This window comes from Bufo gargarizans, chromosome 6 (assembly GCF_014858855.1).
Source record: "Bufo gargarizans isolate SCDJY-AF-19 chromosome 6, ASM1485885v1, whole genome shotgun sequence".
NCBI classification, from domain to species: domain Eukaryota; kingdom Metazoa; phylum Chordata; class Amphibia; order Anura; family Bufonidae; genus Bufo; species Bufo gargarizans.
The window spans coordinates 362628211-362649180 of record NC_058085.1 but is presented as its reverse complement, the minus strand read 5'-3'; the positions used below and the strand labels follow the sequence as shown (position 1 = coordinate 362649180).

The following is a 20970-nucleotide window of genomic DNA, read 5'->3' as shown; positions in this document are numbered from 1 at the left end:
CCGAAAAACACCGCAATCACTGCTATGTACAGGGTTTACATACACTCACATATATACAAAGTGACAAGAAGGCGTATCCTTGCTCACATAGGGATATATACAAGGCAGACTAGAGCCATACGCGCACTTATATATATGTACATCCATACACCGATATCTACAGACCGCGAGGCAGAGGACATGGCGTCTTCAGTTCACCTGACGCATCACTGAAGTGTTAGATGCCGACAACACCGGGGGAGAGTTATCAAAACTGCTGTAAAGGAAAACTTTGCTTAGTTGCCCATAGCAACCAATCAGATTCCACCTTTCATTTTCCAAAGGGTTAGGGTTAAAAATGAAAGGTGGGATCTGATTGGTTGCTATGGGCAACTAAGCCCGTTTTCCCTTGTACCAGTTTTGATAAGTCTCCCCCCACGGTATTCATGTTACGATATCTTTTTGTAAGTGATGATGTCATCATCCTCCAAAGGATGGTGAGGCTGATAAAGGAGTTGATAATAAAGGAGGCAGTGGTCTTAACTATATCTGTTGTGTCCAATGTGCGATAGCAGCCACTTTGTAAATTTCCCCCAACAGATGGTAAAACCCGCCTTTTTACAGTTCACCTACACACCATTAGGGCAGCCATTTTGTCACAGGCTGTGTTCGCTCAAGGAAGTCGGCCATTTTAGGTAGAAAAATTTCACAACTTGTATTATTGAAAGTTTAGAAATCGGAAAAAAAAATGGTGCGTCTACTTAGACCTTAACATTTACTGTGATGACTCCATCGGAATGATAGTAGCTATAAACCAGTAACATCACTGAGGCAGGAGGTCCATTGGGCCTCTGAGAGGACACTAGTTCCATGTGCCGACCACCCTGAATTTGCAGGAATTGGCCCTAATTTTGAGAGACAATTCTGGCAAATTCAGGCTGGCCCAAGCCAATAATGGGTAGAAGTGGGCATTCTCAGGGTGAGGCCTAAGCAGGAATGTTGGCAAGTATGAGATAGCAAGGTTCCTGGCAAAGGAACATTGATTTTGCCATAAAATGGCCGCCGCCCTTGCTGTAGTCGTGGCTAAGGCTACTTTCACACTAGTGTTTTTTTAAAACGCTTCCGTTACAATAATAAAACTGCATGCATCTGTCATGAACGGATCCGGTTGTATTATGTCTTCTATAGCCATGATGGATCCGTCATGAACACCCCTGAAAGTCAACGGGGGATGGATCCGTTTTCTATTGCAGCGTTATTCTGTCCAAACGGAGTGGAATGCATTTTGGTGCATTCCGTTTCATTCAGGTCAGTTTTGTCCCCATTGACAACGAATGTGGACAAAACGGAAGCGTTTTCTTCCGCTTTTGAGATCCTATAATGGATCTCAATAGCGGAATTGAAAACGTTAGTGTGAAAGTAGCCTTATATTAGAGGGGCCTAATTTATTAAAACTCTTTGTTGCCCATAGCAACCAGAGCTCAGATTTAATTTCTTAAATAGCTCTGTAAAATAAAAGCCACACAGTGGTTGGTTGCTATGGGCAACGAAGACTATTTTGCTAAATTTGCCCTTGTGGAAATTTTGGAGACCTGGGTTTACCCGATTTGCTCATATTGCGTCATAACCGGCTTTCTCCGCCCTTGAATTGTCACGTGACTTCACCGCCATCCATGTTCACCTGCCTCGGTGCGGACGTCCAATGATGATAACATACGTACGTACAGACAGACACATACGGGGGAGAGCCGAGCGCAGTCACACCTGGGACAGACGATTAGTGACACGTTACATACAAAAAGAAAATCATGTCCATTAGATGTCAGGTTAATGGAGCAGGCGGTCTCTGTCTATAACTGCGTGGTCTCTCTACTGCAGGCTGCCTCTCTGCTGGGGAATCTCTGTGTGTCACATAAGGAGTCTCACTGATACTATCCTCTGACGTCTCTTTCCCATAGGAAGTGTCTCTTTTGCAGGAGTTATTGTGCCTCTGTCACAAGTGCTTCTGTCAGTCGTGGGGCTGTCACACTCTCTTAGCCTATACAAGTTCTCACAGTGTACTGTGTGAGGGTCACAGACTGTCACAAGACGTCTCGGGTGTTACACGCCATCTCTTTGTACATAAGGATCTCGTTACGTTCTTGGTTTCAAGGTGCAATGTGTCAGTGAAGGGGTGTCTCACTGTAGTAGGGGGTCTATATATCCCGGAGGAACACTCTCTTAGGTAAATTTGGGTGCCATTTTCCATATTGTGTCTCACTCTCACAAGACGTATCTGTACAGGTCTCTGTATGATTCTGCATCCAAGAGTATCTTTCATACAGTCTCCAATGCGTGGCATGTCTCTCTTGCTACGAATGTCCATAGTTTGGGAGTATTCTTTGTATTTATTTTTTTTGGTCACGATATATATATTCCTCCCTCCTTGGGCAGCAGAGTCTCATGTCTGGAGCTGTGATGTCATCCTGTCTTTTCCAATAAAATGCTTGCAACAAGTGAGATGACCTTCAACTTCATGACTTCATTACAAGGTTTTATCGGTTTCTTTCTTCAAGTGACTATAAAAGGATTGCACAAATGTTAAACATCTCACTATGGTCCTGTTCACATTTTTTCTTCTCCGAAAAATCTGATTAATAATGCAGACTGAGATGGAGACGGGCATGATCTGACTGCTGCCAGGCTGCTTTCCTTCTTGTTGTCACTGTCCGTGCCAATTCAGACTGGTTGCCATGGATACAGAATAATAGCAAGTCCCTAGAAACCCCCCCCCCCCCCCCCCCGGCTCCTCAGGTCTTCAAGTCAAATCCTAATTAGCAGTGAGATGGGCAAAGGATAAGGAAGCTTGAGAGAGGAGCTGGCGTCATCACCAAGCAAACTTAGATGGCTTTGAGGGGCTCATGATGATTTACATCAACACTCTCTACTCTTGTCACGATTGGCACAGACAGTGACTGCGACTCTGTCCCTGATGGTCCTTATACATCTGGACCACCCTTTTCTGCATCTCCTTTTGCCATAGTAATCAGATTTTTGTGAAACTGAATCTAGGTGGAAAATCTCTTTAATAGTCGAAACCATAATGAAATTACTACAAAGCGGACTCTTCTCGCTTCGTAACACATTCAGAACTCTAATTATCCAGCATATCACAAATATTTTTTATTAAAGGGCATCTGTCAGCAGTTTTGTACCTATGATGCTGGCTGACCTGTTACATGTGCACTTGGCAGCTAAAGGCATCTGTGTTGGTCCCATGTTCATATGACCAGACAAAAGGAGAACCGTCCTTTACGTTTTTGCTTCACACATGTTCATATGTGCCCGCATTGCTGAGAAAAATTAAGTTTTAATACATGCAAATGAGCCACTAGGAGCAACGGGGGCGTTACCATTACACCTAAAGGCTCAGCTCTCTCTGCAACTGCCGCTCCCTCTGCACTTTGACAGGGCCAGGCAGTGTAAATATCATCATACCTGGCCCTGTCATTCTTAGAGGCTCATTTGCATATATTAAACTTACTTTTTCTCAGCAACGCGGACAATTATGAACATGGGACCAACACAGATGCCAAGCGCAAATGCAACAGGCCAGACAGTCTCATAACCACAAATCTGCTGAAAGATGCCCTTTAGGCCTCATGCACACGACCGTTTTTTTTTTAAGGTCCGCAAAAACGGGGTCCGTAGGTCCGTCATCCGTGACCGTTTTTTCGTCCGTGGGTCTTCCTTGATTTTTGGAGGATCCACGGACATGAAAAATGAAAAAAAAATCTAAGTCAAGTTTGCCATTGAAATGATAGGAAAAAACGGACACGGATCACGGACGCGGATGACAATCTTGTGTGCATCCGTGATTTTTCACGGACCCATTGACTTGAATGGGTCCGTGAACCGTTGGCCGTGAAAAAAATAGGACAGGTCATATTTTTTTCACGGCCAGTAAACGCGGATCACGGATGCGGCTGCCAAACGGTGCATTCTCCGATTTTTCCACGGACCCATTGGAAGTCAATGGGTCCGCGAAAAAAAACGGAAAACGGCACAACGGCCACGGATGCACACAACGGTCGTGTGCATGAGGCCTTAGTTGGTGCAGTGATATCTCCCAATGGTCTTTGAGCTCATAGATAAGATCTACCCACCTGTAATAGTCTTCTTGACCGGGAAGGGGAACTCCCTGCAGAGGATGATGGGTCTGCAGCCAGTGCTGCTGCTCCAGGGCCAGGCGTTGCAATTCTGCAGACTGGGCGTGCATGGCCTGTAACTGGTGAGCGGCCGAGAGGGGAGCAGAAAGAGAGGAAGGGAGGTCTCTGTAAGGAGAGGCTGTTGGATAGAGAAACCAAACCAATGAAAGGCTCAATGAATAGATTTATCACCTTAACGATATTGGGACATAACTGGGCATATTTGTCCTTAAAGGGGTATTCCCATGTCAGACAATGGGGGCATATCGCTAGGAGTGCTCCCATTCGGAAATAGCCGAGCCAACGCTCAGCTATTTTCGGGGGGCCCCATAGAAATAAATGGAAGGGCGCTGCGCATGCTCGGTGCACCCTCTGTGACTTTCAAGGCTCAGTTTACGAGATAGGTGCAGGTCCCAGTGATGGGACCCACACCTATCAGACAATGGGGGCATATCCTAGCAATATTCCCCCATTGTCTGAGATGGGAATATCCCTTTAAAAAAAAAAAGAGGATTTTAATAGTGGCCATACTTTCCGATGGTAGATTGCCCCGGTTTCCACATCCAGCTGATTTTGGACAACTCCTTTCAAAATGCAGCCCCCAGGACGATCAGCTGATTGCCTAGAGTCCTGTTCTCAGCTTTATTTTGCAGGGGGAAGCCCTGACCAACCAGGTGTTTCCCCTGCGGTGCCCAAGACATCTTGTTATTCTGAATCAGAGCTCCACATCCTCTGCAGATACAGGGATCAGACGCTTTAGCAGCCACCACTAGAGGGAGCTTACTGCATACTGTTTTAAAGGGGTTTTCTAGGACTGTAAAACTGATGACCTGTCCTTACAATGGGTCATCAGTATCAGATCGGTTACGGTTTGAATGAGCTTCTGCCCTCCAGAACACGCACTGGGTCAGCACAGCTCCTTACACTGGGTAGTGGCCGTGAATGGTACATGCGGTACTGCTCAGCTACTACTCAGTGTATGGGCCAGTGCTGTTCTGCAGTGCACCAGCCCGTGGAAACAACCGATTGTTGTCGGACCCTAGTGATCTGATATAGATGACCTATTGTAAGGACAAGTCATCAATATTATGCTACTGGAAAAATCCTTTAAGACTGAGTTTATTGTACAAAATGTTAAAATAAGCTCCCCCTAGTGGTGGCTGTAAAAAGTCAACATGTTATCCTATATGGAGAAAAGTAATGGACACACATCTTAATTATTTAATTTTGGTGTTTTATTTTGTCCCATTGCCACAGGCGTATAACATCCAGCCCCTCGCCATGTTCACCGAGTTCCAGCGTGGTCCTGTAATACCGTGTCACAGATGCCACAAGTAATTCCTGAAATGTCTTTCCTCCTAGATCTTCCACCATCAACTGTGAACGGTATTATTGTAAAGTGCAAGGAACCACAGCCACTAAGCCCTGAAGTGGAGACCACGTAAAGTTACAGGGTGGGGCCACCCTGAGGAGAATAAAGCATAAAAGTCACCAACAATCTGTTGACTCCATAAAAGCAGAGTCCAAACCTCCTCTGCCATTAACATCAGCACAAAAACTGTGCTGTGCCAGGGGGGAATTCATGGCATGGGTTTCATCACCAAGCACAATGCCAAGCGTCATATGGAGGGTGTAAAGCACGTCATCACTGGACACATAGCCACAGTGGAAAGGTCTTCTGTGAAGTCAGGAATCACACTCATAGTGCCAGCTGGAAAGTCTGGGCTCTTAGTTCCAGTGAAGGGAAACCAACATTGCAGAAAATTGTTTGGTTCCAACTTTGTGGGAACAGTTTGGGGAAGGCACTTTTCTGTTCCTGCATGACTGTGCCCCAGTGCACAAAGCAAGCTCTAAAAAGTCATAGTTGGGGGAGTTTAGTGTGGAAGAACTTGACTGTCCGCATAGAGCCCTGACCTCAACCCCATCCAACACCTTTGGGATGAACTGGAACACAGATGGTGAGGCAGACCCTCTCCTCGAATATCAGTGTCTGACCTCACAAATGTTCTTCTGAATGAATGGGCAAACATTCCCACAGACACCCTCCAACATCTTATAGAAAGCCTTCCCAGAAAAGCAAAGGAGGAACAACTCTATATTAATGCCTTTGCATGTAGAAAACCTTCCCAGAAGAGTGAAGGTGGACCGACTGCATATTAATACCTATGGATGTAGAATAGGAGGTCATAAAAGTTCCTGTAGGTGTAACGTGTAGGTGTCCCAGTACTTTAGTCCATATGATGTATGACTATGCAGAGGATTCAGAGGTCTCTATTATAAAAGCAGATCAGCACACAATTTTAAACCCATTTAGATTAGAAAACCAAATTGTATACAAGGATGGACATTCACGTTATTCTATTAGGCAAATAAATAAACTTAAAGGTATTTTAAAAAAAGTTGTCACTTCTCCTTCCTCCACATCCATATTACGGAAGATGAAATCACTGCTCTAGCACTTACCAAATATCTGCTGTCGGAGGACGTCGCTATCATGCAAAGGATGAGGAATCAAAGGATTTTGGAGGGCAGCTGCAGGATACGGGATGCGAGTTAGATGGGATCCTGACGTGAGCGGATCCATTAGTGGATGCACCGCAGCAGAAGCTGAGGATAGAAATGTGGAAGGTTTTGAAAGACTGGACCATGTAATGCTTTATTTTTCTGAATACAGACCTAGCACTCTAACACTTACCTGCATGTATGGCGTCCTGCTGGTGTAGGTGTAGGTGTGAATGGATGTGGGAATGCTGGTGATGATGTGGGGTAACGTTCAGCATTTGGAGTCTAGTCAAGGGGTCACCACTAAGAGCTGCCACTCTTTCAGCATGTTGTCGTTCTGCAGCCAGTCGCTCAGCATACGATACCTCCCCTCGGGCTGCTCCAGCCGCTCCTGGTCCAGCTCCAGGCCCTGCTCCTGCGGCCCCGAGTGCCATTCTTTCCCTCTCCAAAGCATGTGCGTGAGAGTGCTGCCCGTGGTGGTACTGGAAGGCAGGGTGCAATGCCATTTGTGGAGGGACACCAGCTGTGGAGGGCGGTGGTTGTGGAGGGTGTGGGTGATGTGGTGGGTGTGGAGGTGGCAGAGGGAGATTATTTGGGTGAAGAGGGTCTAGCTCTCCTGGTTTTACTTCATAACCAGGTTTCAGCCTTTCTCGCAGCTCCCTTTCTGCCCGAGTTGGGTCACTGGCAAACACAGCAGGCAAATTATAGGCAAGAAGCGGATCTCCGAGAGGTAAATAAAATGGGTGGTGCGGTGGATGACCTGGTTGATGTGCTCTCCCAGCTGGTGAAAGTACGTGAGGACGGGCGTATTCACTTAAGGTACGAAGAGCAGGTGTATCAGGTCCTAAATAAGGAGGGACAGCTGCTACAGCTCCTGGGGGTTCAAAGTGAGGTGGACGCGAAGGGGCCGAAGATGGAGAAGGCAATGCCAAAGAGGGATGGTGATGAGGGGGCTGAGGACACAGCTGAGGACAGTCGTGAGATCGAGACTCCAATTTTTGCTACAGTAAAACATAGAAAGAGGGAGAGACATTGTAATTTGTAGTCTCAATGGTCAGTCATGGCACCAATTATCTGGAAGCACTAGGCCGGGCGAAGTTAATGACAACATGGCATCATCCAACTAATGGCAGGGGAATGAAACAGCCACAGTTCTGGGAGACCAAAGCTCTCTTACCACATTCCTCTCCAGTTCCCGTTCCCTCTCGCGTTCTCGTTCACGTTCCTCTCGTGCCCTCTGCTCACTTTCTCGTCGCGCTCTCTCAATCTGCTCCGATCTTTTCTTTGAAAGCTTTGACCCTTCCAAGGGCACAAAATACAAATCAGTCCGACAGCATGAGTTGTAGCCTCGATCCAGGTGTTTGTTGAACCTGTTGATGGATTAATCATGATTACCATACAGATGGATAGTCCTGCTGCAAAGAAAATTAAGCACTATACATGGATTTTGGGTGCCTAGTTGCACCCTTATGGGTTCAGGAATTTAGATCATGGTCAAATGTAATACCGAAATTAATTGATTTAATTTTACCTTGCAGATTGACTGGCATGACTTGGCGTGTCCACAAGCTTGGGTGGAGGCGAGGGGCTGCTGGCAGGAGGAAGAGGGCTTTCACCCTCTGCATCGCACTCCTCAATTGGTTCCTGCTTAATCTGCACAGGAGCTGATGCTGGTGGTGGAGGCGCAGGTGGAGGCACTGGTGGGGGCACTGGTGGGGGTGCAGTAGTAGGAGTTGTAGGTGAAGCATCTTTGAAACTCTGGGTGTGGACTGGTGGTGGAGTCGAAACAGGAAATGTCCCTGTCTTATAAGGTGGTGGGGGCCCACTTTTATATGGTGGCGCTGCTGGAGGAGCTCCTTTGTAGCCTTGGAATGGGTAGTTACCATAAGCCTGAGTGTTAGGAGGATAATGGCAGACAGATGAATTTGAATGGGGTTGATAGACGGCATGTGTTGACTGAGGATTTGTTGACTGAGGATTCTGAGGCTCTACTTGGGAGGGGTAACCCAAATTCCCACCTGTAGATGGAGGCTGTGATGACATATGAGATGTATTTGGGGGTGCAGGTGATTGTCCCCCACTATTTGCTGACCCAGGAGCTGAAAGCGGATTGTTGTTCTGATGGTGTGAACTTGGAGATATAATGCCACCAGGCAAAACATGAGGGGGGTGATGGTTGGCTTGTGGGGCAGCCCCCGGTGGTTGGTTACTTTGTGGGGTAGGAGAACGTCCTCTGTTTGGCAGAATATGAGGGTGGTGAGAATTATTTGTATTATGGTTTGGAGATTGACCCTGACCACCTGTTGCCCCTCCATGAGGGTGGAGGACGCTGCTTTGGGATGCTGGAGGTTGAATGCTTCCTTGTGTAGGCATTGGGTGAGGGGGATGATTATTATGAGGGGACTGTGCTCGTGTACTACTGTGGTGAGGTGCACCAAATCCACCTCCAAGGTTCTGCCCTCCACCCACTTGTCCATTTTGAAGAGGAGGCTGGGGGTACCGAGGTGCTCCTTCATTCCGTCCAAATCCAAGTCCACCTTGGCCCCAAGATGGATGGGGTCCTGGCTGAGGCTGTCCGTATTTCCCTTGTGGAGGATACTGATGAGGATAACCGGGTGGGTACTGTCCTGGGTAAGGAGGATATCGAAGTGTACAAGAAGCAGAAGGTAGAGGTTGACCAGTTTTTTCTCCCACCTGGGTTGGCAGTCCTGGAGATGCATTGAGAGGACGCAAAGCCGGAGGTGGTGGCAAGTTGTGAGAAACATGGGGGTATGATGTTGAGGATGAAGAACTGGTGGGTAAAGGAGGAGGAGCTGTAGGAGAAGCCAACGGCCTTGGAGAACCCAACCCTGCTATCGGGGTAGTGGGTGGAGGCTTGGCTTGAGAAGTCTGTGTAGGCCCAGTTTTTACCATCCCACCACTGCTAGGATATAATTGTGGAAGATGTGGAGCTGGGTACTGTCTAGCAGTCTGAGGCTCACTCGTTGCGGGTGGCTGAGAAGTCTGAGGTGGTGGTGGTGGCAACACAGGATTTTCAGCAACTGGTGAAGCAGGAGGTGGGGGAGAACCAGGTCCCCTGTACAGAGAAGGAAATGATTTTGGTGAAGGGACAGAAGATGCGTCACTTTCACTGTCTCCACTGTGCAAGCTAGGAGATGTGCTGCGGTTATCCTGGTCAATGTCACGGGGGTCGCTCCCGCCATCTTCATTACCGCTCTGCCCATCTAAGCTTTCTTCATCAGGAGGTGGACGGGGAACTTCAGGAGACTGTGGATATAGATGAACAGAAATTAATATTACATTAAAGTATTGGGGTCCACTGTGGACTTTCCACAGCCAAAAACTTCCACCTCAAAAAACACCCAAAATGGGCTGGCATTATATGAGCTTTCCACCGATTTCAGTCTTCACATTGCAAAGGTTGAAAATCGCAAGTAAAACCCACAGCATACATTGACATTCTGCAGATTAAAAACATGCAGAACAAGTCAGATTATGTTGCAGATTTTCTGCATGAAATTCCACTGTGGAGAATCCATAGCATTTTTGCCATGTGTGACCATCACCTTATCAAATTCCTTCATCGATTTGTGAAGAACTTGGCTGTGGACTTCACCCAATGCATTGCAAAGTGTGAAATCTGCTGTGGAAATTGGCAGCATAAATGGATTTAAATCCTGCAGAAAATCTGCAGCCTTAGTGCCACGTGTGGCCATACCCGACAAGGGCTTTTTGGGGATTTTTGTATTAATAGCCTTCTCAGCAAGAGTCTGACTCCTGGCATCCCCGCCATCAGCTGCTCTGTAGTATCTCTGGTCCCGAAAATAAGCACCAACGACACAGGACCATCCGTTGTGTACTAGACGTGACTGGTTACTGCAGCACTGTCCCCTTTCACTTGAATGACAGCTGCGCTTAAAGGGTTTGTGTCAAGTTTTTAAGTTATCCCTTATCCACAGGATAGGGGATAACTAGCTGATCTCTGGGGTTTCCAACCGCTGGGACATCCACTGATCCCCATAACGGGGGTCCCGTTCTCCTGCTCTGATGGAGCGGCAGGTCGTGCATGCGCAATGCTGCTCCTTTTATTCTCTATGGGAGTGCTGATGATAGCTGAGCAGCGTACTTTGCTATCTCCAACAGAATATAGAACGAATGGTGCGGCAGTGTGCATGACCAACGTGCACCTCCATCAGAACGGGGGAATGGAATCCAAGTTATCGTGGTTGGTGGGTGTCACAGCGTTCGGAAACCCCCAGTAATCAGCTAGTTATCCCCTATTCACAGGAAAAACTTGGCACAACCCCTTTCAAGTATGAGCCTTCGGTATTAAAATCCTGGAAAACCCATAAGATATTAAGAAGCACCCACAACTCCTACTAAATTCGTTGCATCTTCTGCTGTCAGTGCACCAGAAACTGAAACCCAGAGTACACATCAGTTATCATTTTTTATGCCAGTTTTGTGGCATAAATTAGGTAAATGTGTCAAGCTGCAGCGGGCGGTCCTGCTCAAGGACTGACCGGTATCTGTGAACGCTATGGTATAGTAATATAAGAAGAAAGAACTGTATCTTTAACAACCACATCAGCATTCAACTGATCTATATGCCTAAATGGGCATATGAACAGGGGTTGTCTTGATGAGACAACTCCTTTATGGAAGTTCTAGGTTGAAATGTAATTTTAGAAAATCTAAATAATAGTGCAGGCTAAGATGGGAAACTGCTATGGACACACCATTTAACAGCTACAGCCTTTTACATGGAGTTGGCAGGCAACACATCCCTAGTGACCAGTCTGTCTCAGATCACTCAGGTCTTTATCGCAAAGCCGTATTGGCTTAGAGGTGAGGGCAGATAACAGGTAACTCATCAGTGTTCAGATCAGGCGGTATTAATCAGATCTTTGTGTACATCCACCAATTATTATTAGACAGATATGTTAACACAACACATAAAGACTCTGTTTTACCAAATGATGAGTCTCTCACCTCCATTTTAGCTTTCTTCTGACTTTTCCCCGCTTCTCCCTCACTCTCGGAGGAGTCTTTTACTCTTTCCCGTTTACTATTCTTAGGGACAGAGTCATCCATGCGGCCCTTCTGCGCAAGCGAGACAGGAAGCTTAAAGAAAGGTGGAAAAGCATAACCACGGTGCTCCAAGATCACCAAGTGCAAACAGATACCATCTCTTATGTTACCTTTGCACTTGGCCTGCCCTTTTCACTCTTGCTGTCGCTACTGGATGTGCTGATTGCACCAGGAGATGCTCTCCCTCTCGCTCTGCGCTCCTCCCTTGGACCCACACTCTCCTTTTTCCTTCCACTCCTCATCGACATCTTCTTGAGGACACAGAAAAGAGAGGACAAGTCATATTAACCAAGAGATAGGCGTTCTGTAGGCAGAGCTCACCTGGTCAGTCTTGCGATGGAAGCACGGACTGTGCTTGGAAAGGGCACCAGTTTCAAACTATATAAAAATAAGACGGGATGTCCAGCTTCCAAAAAAGACGATGTTCTTTATTCCAAAATGACACAGGATAAAAACAATCCAACACGGCAAGCAGGTCTACATGTTTCGGATGCTCTAATACTGATCCTTACTCATGACACCAATGAGTGTCATGAGTAAGGATAAGTATTAGGGCATCCAAAACATCGAATTTACGCAATAGACTGAGCAGGGTCTCCAAGCAGCAGAGAGACGTTTTGGAGATGAAGGAGCTTATTTTATAGGCGGCGTTGACAAAGTCAGGTCCATGAGAGCAGATTGAGAGCTAGATAGTAGAAGTAGAAAGGTTCCTCGGAGAACAAAGAATTTCCAGAGGGAAGTGTGGTTGGACAGTGAACGGTCCACTCATACGGTCAGCCTGGGTCATCTGGTACTCACCGAGTCTTTGTTCTGTCGGGTTTTCATATTGCAGGGTGCACAGGCCCCATCTCCTTGCAATTAACCGATAACATGAACTGCCCCTCTGACAGCGCCGGGAGGGGGTTGGGTTAAGAGAAGGGAGCAAATATGTCTACCAAGCAAAGTCTAACCTGGGAAAGAAAGACACATATAGATTAATGAATTAACAAACAAAAATCATAACAGAAGAACTTGGCCTACAACTTACCCTAACCTACCCTCACATCCTTAGCCACTAATTCCAATACTGTGATGGCTGCAACAAGGGTTAGGCTTTGTTCACATCTGCGTGAAGTACAGAACTACGGGCAGGGTCTGACTGGCCCACCAGAGTACTAGAGCATTCTCCGGTGGGCCCAGGCTCTAATGCAATAGTGGGCCCCAAAGGTCTTGGAGAAAAAACCCATTTGGAGCTGATAATCACTTGCCACTAGGGTCTATTTCTATCATTCAAAACCTAGAAGGCATTGAGATTATTGATAATAGGGGGGTTGGGCCCAATAATTATTTCCTCTGGTAGGTCCAAGGAACCCCAGTCCGACACTGACTAATGAAAATAAAATGGATCCATCACATGACAGACACCAACACTGTCTGACACCAAAGGCTATAATGGGGTCAATCACATTCTCATCATGGCGTCCATTATTTTAATGGACAAAATAGACAATGGACAAGACTACCTATAATAATAAAAGTAGGCCTGACGTTCTTCACATGAAGGGGGGATTTATCAAAACTGGTTTATTTGCCCATAGCAACCAGACTTTTTGTTATGGGCAACTTTAGCGAGTTTTCATAAATCTCCCCCTTCATGTAAACAGTCATGTCTAAGGTCTTGCAGTCCAGAAAACAGTTGTGTCTTGCGGTCCGCAAAACATAGATGCCGGCTCGGATGCCGACCCAACCCCCGGTCATGTGCATGAGGCCTAAGTCACACACAACGTTTTGAAGACCTAATCCCCTTTTTCAACCCTGATGATCCCAGGATGGGCCATCCTTGAGTGATGATTTCATCTATCTATCGATCACTGAAGCATAGTTGTAATTCTACGAGTCCGTGTCGTGCCTGTTTTGCCATCTGAGGAGAGCCAATCAGAAGAGAAAGCACTGACGACCCTTTGTTTTGCAGATCGATGAAGGTGTCAACACCCAGACCACCACCGATCAAAACTTCTGATATTTCACTATGACGTTTCAACAGTTCATTAAATGAGGGGTACCCCTTTATGAATCAGGGAAAGACAGATGGTGAAGAAATAAAGGGACAGCTGACTTAGGCCTCATGCACACGACAGTATTTTTTTGCGGTCCGCAAAAAGGGGTTCCGTTGTTCCGTCATCCGTGTCCGTTTTTGTTTCCGTGTGTCTTCCTTTATTTTTGGAGGATCTCCAAACATGAAGTAAAGTTAAAAAAAAAAATTATTTGCCATGCAGTAAAAAAAAATTTTTTATTTGTCATGCAAATGATAGGAAAGAAACTGACGCGGGTGACAATCTTGTGTGCATCTGTGTTTTTTCACGGACCCATTGACTTGAATGGGTCTGCGAACCGTTGTCCGTGAAAAAAATAGGACAGGTCCTATTTTTTTTCACGGACTGGAAACACGGATCACGGACGCGGATCACAAACGGTGCATTAGCTGAGTTTTCCACGGACACATTGAAAGTCAATGGGTCCGCAGAACATCACGGAAAACGGAACAACGGACACAACAACGGTTGTGTGCATGAGGCCTTATAGCTACTTTCTGTGTTCTGGGGGAAGGGCTTCCAGTTTGAGTCGCCTCTAGAGACAGTAAAGGGTAGCTCCCAGTCCACATACTCGGTGCAAACACCTAATACATGGCTGCGCATTCATTTGAAGGTCACTACGTAATTCTATGTTATCCCGGCCGGGGAGGAAGAGGCTCCGGGCTTTCGTGTAATCAGCGGGGGAGGTTAGAGAAGCTGATGTGTGGCGGTCAGTTATAATCTCTGCACCGACCATACTCATAATATTCACCACAAAAATCTATAATGCCAAAGGCCTACCACATCCTGTCCCCAGATCACACTGTACCTTTAAGAGGTCATCCCATGATTAATGTATACAAATCAGACATCATATAGAACATGACAATGTCTTTGTAACAAAGCTAGGACCATTCCTGGACCTCACATGGATCCAGAGATCTCCTCATACATTGCTCCAATTATCCTGCTAGATTTATTTCAAGCTCAGGGGGCTCTCTCCCTATCGCAGCTCAGGGGGCTCTCTCCCTATCACAGCTCAGGGGGCTCTCTCCCTATCACATCTCAGGGGGCTCTCTCCCTATCACATCTCAGGGGGCTCTCTCCCTATCACATCTCAGGGTGCTCTCTCCCTATCACAGCTCAGGGGGCTTGTTTTTCCTCAGGTGTGTCCTTTCTGCCGCAGCTCTCTCCCTGTAAGGGTTTATGCACACAAACGCATTTTATTTCCGTGTCCATTCCATTTTTTTTGTGGCCCATATGCGGAGCCGTTCACTTCAATGGGGCCGCAAAAAACGGAAATCATTACGCGTGCATTCCGTGTCCATATGTCCGCATGGCCATTCTGAAAAAAACAGAGTTGGCTGTTCCATTCCGTAAATGCGGAATCCCCACAGCCTATATCCGTATTTTGCTCAATATTTTATTTTTAATGATAGTCAATGGTGTCTCAATGCGTCATTCTGCACCTGAGATGCAACAGTTGTGAAAAATCTGACTTGGATGGATTTTTTGCGATCCTCACGTCGCAGTATGTTGCATGTCACATTGCAACACCATTGACTATCAGCTGGTTGCAAGTACAGGATGGAACTGAGCATGTGCGACCACCTCAGTGAACTGGACAGAAAAATAAGAAAGAGAACAAACAACAGGTGGCGCTATACACGGACACATTTCGTTGGAAAAAACTCAGTAACTATGCTAAATTTTTAATGACACGCAATTACAAAAATATTCAAATCCAGGTGCTGGTTTGAAAATTTTTCATGGGACAAACCCTATAGCAACCAATCAGATTCCAGCTTCCATTTTTCCGTGGTTTTTCAGTCACCTGACTGATTGCTATGGGGAACTTTTTGACTGTGGCTCCTCATATTTTTTACGTCTGATATAATGAGGCGCTCATGGCCAATGAAAAATATAGCGGGATGGGGGGGTTCAAAGCAGGTGCCATAGGCATAAAAACTGTCTGTTGTCCAAAGCAACCAATCAGCGCTCAGCTTTTATTATTGAACTGGTAAAATTGAAGCTGAGCTCTGATTGGTTGCTATGGATGACAAAGGGTTTTTATTTTAGACAGTTTTTTCTAAATTAGGCACCTGAGGGGCTTTATCAAGACTGCTGCAAAGGAAAACTGGCTTAGTTGCCCATAACAACCAATCAGATTCCACCTTTCATTTTTCTAAAGCTCCTTTAGAAAATGAAAGGATCGATCTGATTGGTTGCTATGGGCAACTAGTAGTTGCAGCAGGATTGATAAATCTTATTTTTAAGCTAAATCTCAAAGGGATATTCCCATCTGAGACAATGGGGGCATATCCCCATTGTCTGACAGGTGCTGGGACCCACATCTATACGGAGAACGGAGCAGGGACGGTGGTGGCCGGACTCTCCACATAGAAGTGAATGGGAGCACACCGCACTTGCGCGCCCACCGCTCCCATTCATTTCTATGGGGCCGACCGAAATAACCGAGTCAGTGATCAGCTATTGGCAGCCCCATAGAAATAAATGGAGGACGGCTGCGCATGCAGTGCGCCCTCCACTGCTTTCAGGGCTCCGTTCTCGGTGTAGGTGGGACCCGCACCTATCAGACAATGGGAGCATATCCTAGCGATATGCCCCTATTGTCTGAGATGGGAAAACCCCCCACTTTAATTTTTTTTCTCTTTTGCTGAGGTTTTTTTGTTTGATCCGTAGTGTTTTTTTCTAGGCATTTTCCACAGATTTCTCTATAGGAAAAAGACAAGATGCCACAAAAAAAAAAAAGCATTAACACGGGCCGATTTATCAAGACTGGCGCCGATATCCCCTGCGTATGCCTCGTCATATGTTAGGCGCATTCTCTGGAAGTTCGTGCACCTAAATAGAAATCTAGAGCTGCCCCTTTTCGAAAAAGTGTCCAGGGCGACAATATTTTTCTGCAATGGCATTCAAAAAGTCGCAAGCATGAGGTTTGCGACTTTTTTTTTACGCCAGAAATCAGGCGACAGGAGATGATAAATCCCCATAAGACACATTGCACTTTTTTTTAACGAGCATTTAGAAACTCTGGAAACATAGCCTGTATGAAGGAGCCTGACTATGTTCACACAGCTTTTTTAGATGTGGATTTCAGTGTATTTTTTACACCAAAATCCATATAAAAAAGCGCATAAAATAAAGAGTTTCATTGATTTCAATGAAAGTTCGTGTGCATGAGCCCTTACCTGTGCGCGGTCTCATCTGCAGTGACGGCACAGCGTAATTACAATACATTTAATTGAACGTATATAATGGGGTCTGGTGGTGACTAGGCTGGTCTTTGGATGGACAAAAAACGTTGCATGCATGCATCACTGCATGCCTCCATGAAGATGTCCATGAAGGAACCGCGTGTCTGTATTTTGCTGTCCGCGTGTCATCCGTGTTTCGCTGACACTGCAGTGCTGAAGAATAATTTTCAAAGCATCTCCTCCTAATGATCCGTGAAACATTGATGACATCCGTGTTTGCATCTGTAGTTTTCACGGACCCATAGACTACAATGGGCGCAATGGTTCTGTGAAAACGGACAAAACAGAGCATGCATCCGTGCAAAAAATACGGACCCACGGACCGTGGTAAAAAAAAAGAACGATGTGCAAATACTCACATTAAAATGAAAGAGGACGCGTGCTGTCTGTGGAGAACACGTACGTGTAGTGTTTAGCGAACTTGTGTTTTAAGTTCGGCGTCGAGTTACCGAAGAATCCCGATATGGATTCCGAATAACGTTGTGGTCCGTGGTAGCGGAATCAATAACGCGATTCTTCGATAACCCGAAGCCGAACTTTAGACGACACAAGTTCGCTCAACACTGCTTACGTGTGAATGAGGCTTTAGAAAGGTCTCTAATGCAGCGCAAAGCATGTGCGCCAGTTTTGCACCAAAACCCGATGCATTTTCAGTAGTACACCTGCCCCATTGTGTACGCAGATTTTTTGCAGCGATTTCTCACTCATCTGCCGCGGGGCTTGCAGAAATCCGCATGCGTGCTGCAGAAACAACCCCATTTCCACAGTTTTCAGTGCAAGAAATTTCTACAACCAATCTGCCACATGTGAACATGCTCTAATGTAAAATGTCCCCCTACTGTATGACGGTCGCCTATCAGCCCCACAACTGCATGTACTTTTGTCTCACTGAAGTCAATGGGGAAAACTTTCAAGCACTCAGTGTGCTGCAGCAAGGATTCAGTGTGAACAGGGATGTGCAAGGCCCCATGGACCATCTGCATATTTATGTGAACCCTCCTCGGGATCCAGAGGCTTCATACTCACATAACTCTGCTCAGTCACCCGGCTTGCTGGAAGAGGAGCTGTGCTGGTGGTCATGTGACCAGGGGGCGGGGCTTAGCTGCACGGCCTGGCAGGAAGAGTCCCCTGCAGGTGCAGTTCTCACAGTCTTCCAGGTTAGTGACTGTGCAGTCCTGGGAGAGGCCAGAGTCGCCGGTGGCTTGGGTGCAGCATTTCTATACATTCTGCAGGGTGACTGTGACTGTGACGGTGCCTGCACCTACTGGATGTATCAATGTGTGACATAATACCTTCTAGATGAGCCTAATGGGGACAATGCAGCATCTGGGTAAATGAGGTGCTCCACGTATCACATACACCGCTGTATGGTGCCTCAGTAGGACGCTGCATTAGGCCTCATGCACACAAACATATTTTCTTTCCGCGTCTGTTCCGTTTTTTTTTGCGGACCGTATACGGAACCGTTTATTTCAATAGGTCCGCAAGAAAAAAACGGAAGTTACTCCATGTGCATTCCGTTTCCGTATGCCCGTATTTCCGTTCCGCAAAAAAAAAAATAGAACATGTCCTATTATTGTCCGCCTTACTGACAAGGATAGGACTGTTCTATTAAGGGCCAACTGTTCCATTCCGCAAAATACCGAATGCACATGGACGTCATCCGTGTTTTTTGTGGACCGCAAAATACAGACGGTCGTGTGCATGAGGCCTTACAGAGATATACCTCAATACATACAGAAATCAGTGGAGTAAGTGTTTATTCCGTACAAACCTTCTGTATGAAGCAGGAGGCGTACAGAGGTAGAGTAGATGCCTCATTCTCCTCTACGGAAGGCCTGTTACTAGGGATGAGCGAAATTGTGTTTCAAGTTTGGCGTGCAAGGTTCGGGTTATCTAAGAATTCCGTTATGGATTCCGCTACCAAGGACCATAACTTATTCACAGCCGTGTGCATGAGGCCTTAGCCAAAGCCTGGAGTGTACAGAGGCATCAGAAACTACACATGTGAATCTGGCCTTAAAGGGGTTTTCCGGAAATAAGAACATTTTAGCACCCGCAGCCTGCCTACGCTGAACATTCATGCTTACCTGCTCCCCCGCACTGTCTCCGATGTGACCATGTTGTGGTCCCCAGAGTGTTTACATCCAGTGCACCATGGGTATGGTCGCATGCTCCACTGCAGCCAATGATTGGCTTCAGCGGTGATGTGGCCACCAAGCAGCACGTCACCGCCGCAGCGGAGCATATGCCTATGCTGCGTCAGATGTAAACACTGCAGGGACCGGAACATGGAGGCAGCGCGGAGGATCAGCGCATGAAGCTTCAGCTTAGTGAGGCTGGCTGAGGGCAGTGGCTAAAATGTCCTTATTCCTGGAGAACCCCTTTAATTATCAAGGCCCCCAAAATTGTCAAATAAAAGCAGGGATTGTTATAAATTTACTAAAGAAGATCTAGCCACTTACCCGCTCCCACTTCAGTACAGCACCGCAGCAGTGATGCCACTGACATGATCTCTGCAGCCAATCACTGGCCTGAAAGGTCACGTGAGGTAGTCAGGGACATCAGCAATGTCATCCTTGACTACTGCAAGGACCACCCCTCGTGACTACAGAGAGGGATCTTGAAAAGTCCCTTTAAGGTATTTTTGGTCTGGGTCCGATTTGCATTTTTTTGCTGTTTGGATGCGGATCCATTCATTTATATGGGACCCAAAAAAATGTGGACAGCCCACAGATGTCATCCATGTGCTGTCTGCATCCGTGTGTCCGTCGCACAATTTGTAGAACGTGTCCTATTCTGTTTTACGGATAAGAATCGGCATCTCTACTACTGGGCTGGCAGAAATGCAGCATGCACACAGTTTGCGGATATGCGGTTTGCAGACTGCAAAATACATCTGCAGTACCCCAGAAAATGTTTTATTATGTATTGTCACAGTTTGTTATGCATTGTTAGGCCCAAGCACAAGGAGTATGGTTGGCAGGAACAGGCCAACCACCATGTTCCTCCCCTCCCGGTAGGAGTGGGCTGATCCTGCTTCCTGCCAGGAGGGGGAGCAGTTCCTGTGTAGTCTTAGAAGGGAGAGGAAGTACATGCTAGAGCTCCTGCTCCAGAGGACCTTAAAGGGGTTATCCCATGACTAATTTAAAAAATGAAAATCATAGGCCTCTTTCACACGGGCAAGTTTTCTGCGCAGGTGCAATGCGTTCATGTCACGCACTGAATCCTGACCTATTCATTTCAATGGATCTGTGCACATGAGCGCTGTTTTCCCACGCATCTTTACTGCGTTGCGTGAGAATCGCAGCATGTTCTATATTCTGCGTTTTTCACGCAGCCCTGGCCCCATAGAAATGAATGGGGCTTCAGTGAAAAACGCATTCCATCAGGATGTAACCTGGATGCAGTCCGGATGGAATGCGTTTTTTACTGATGGTTGCTAGGAGATGTTTGTAATTCTTTAGTCTTTTTTCACTCGCGTGAAAAACGCATCAAAGCAGAAAAAAACGGAGACACTGAACGCAATCGCAGACAAAACTGACTGAACTTGCGAAATGGTGCGAGTTTCACTGAACGCACTGACACAATCTGTATCGTTCACGTGAAAGAGGCCATATGTCATATAGGACATGGCAATCTCTTTCTAACAAAGCTAGAACCAGCCCTGCACCTCACATGGATCCAGAGATCTCCTCATTCATTGCTCTGCTAGATTGATATCAAACTGACAGCTCAGGAGGCGTGTCCTTTCTACTGCAGCTCAGGGGGGCGTGTCCATGCTCTCCCTATCACAGCTCAGGGGCGTGTCCATGCTCTCCCTATCACAGCTCAGGAGGCAGTTGAAGGATTAAACTGAGCATGTGCGGCCATCATAGTGAG

At 46.6% G+C, this 20970-nt stretch overlaps 1 protein-coding gene across 3 annotated transcripts in view; it reads right to left on the bottom strand.

The window, feature by feature from the left end:
• Positions 1-1296: 1296 nt before the first annotated feature.
• The window catches only part of ATN1 (atrophin 1), a 46111-nt gene continuing 26437 nt past the window's right edge, over positions 1297-20970 (bottom strand). For 2 of the 3 annotated variants that reach the window (XM_044298957.1, XM_044298956.1), the window contains exons 2-10: positions 12558-12709; positions 11870-12010; positions 11661-11792; positions 8200-9935; positions 7846-8038; positions 6862-7669; positions 6630-6773; positions 4125-4305; positions 1297-2537 (exon numbers count right to left, since the gene is read on the bottom strand). In XM_044298957.1, coding sequence (XP_044154892.1) covers positions 2504-2537; positions 4125-4305; positions 6630-6773; positions 6862-7669; positions 7846-8038; positions 8200-9935; positions 11661-11792; positions 11870-12010; positions 12558-12584 — 3396 coding nt within the window. In that variant the 5' untranslated portion in view covers positions 12585-12709 and the 3' untranslated portion in view covers positions 1297-2503. The remainder of the gene's footprint in view (positions 2538-4124; positions 4306-6629; positions 6774-6861; positions 7670-7845; positions 8039-8199; positions 9936-11660; positions 11793-11869; positions 12011-12557; positions 12710-20970) is intronic. The other variant, XM_044298958.1, reaches the window with a different exon arrangement.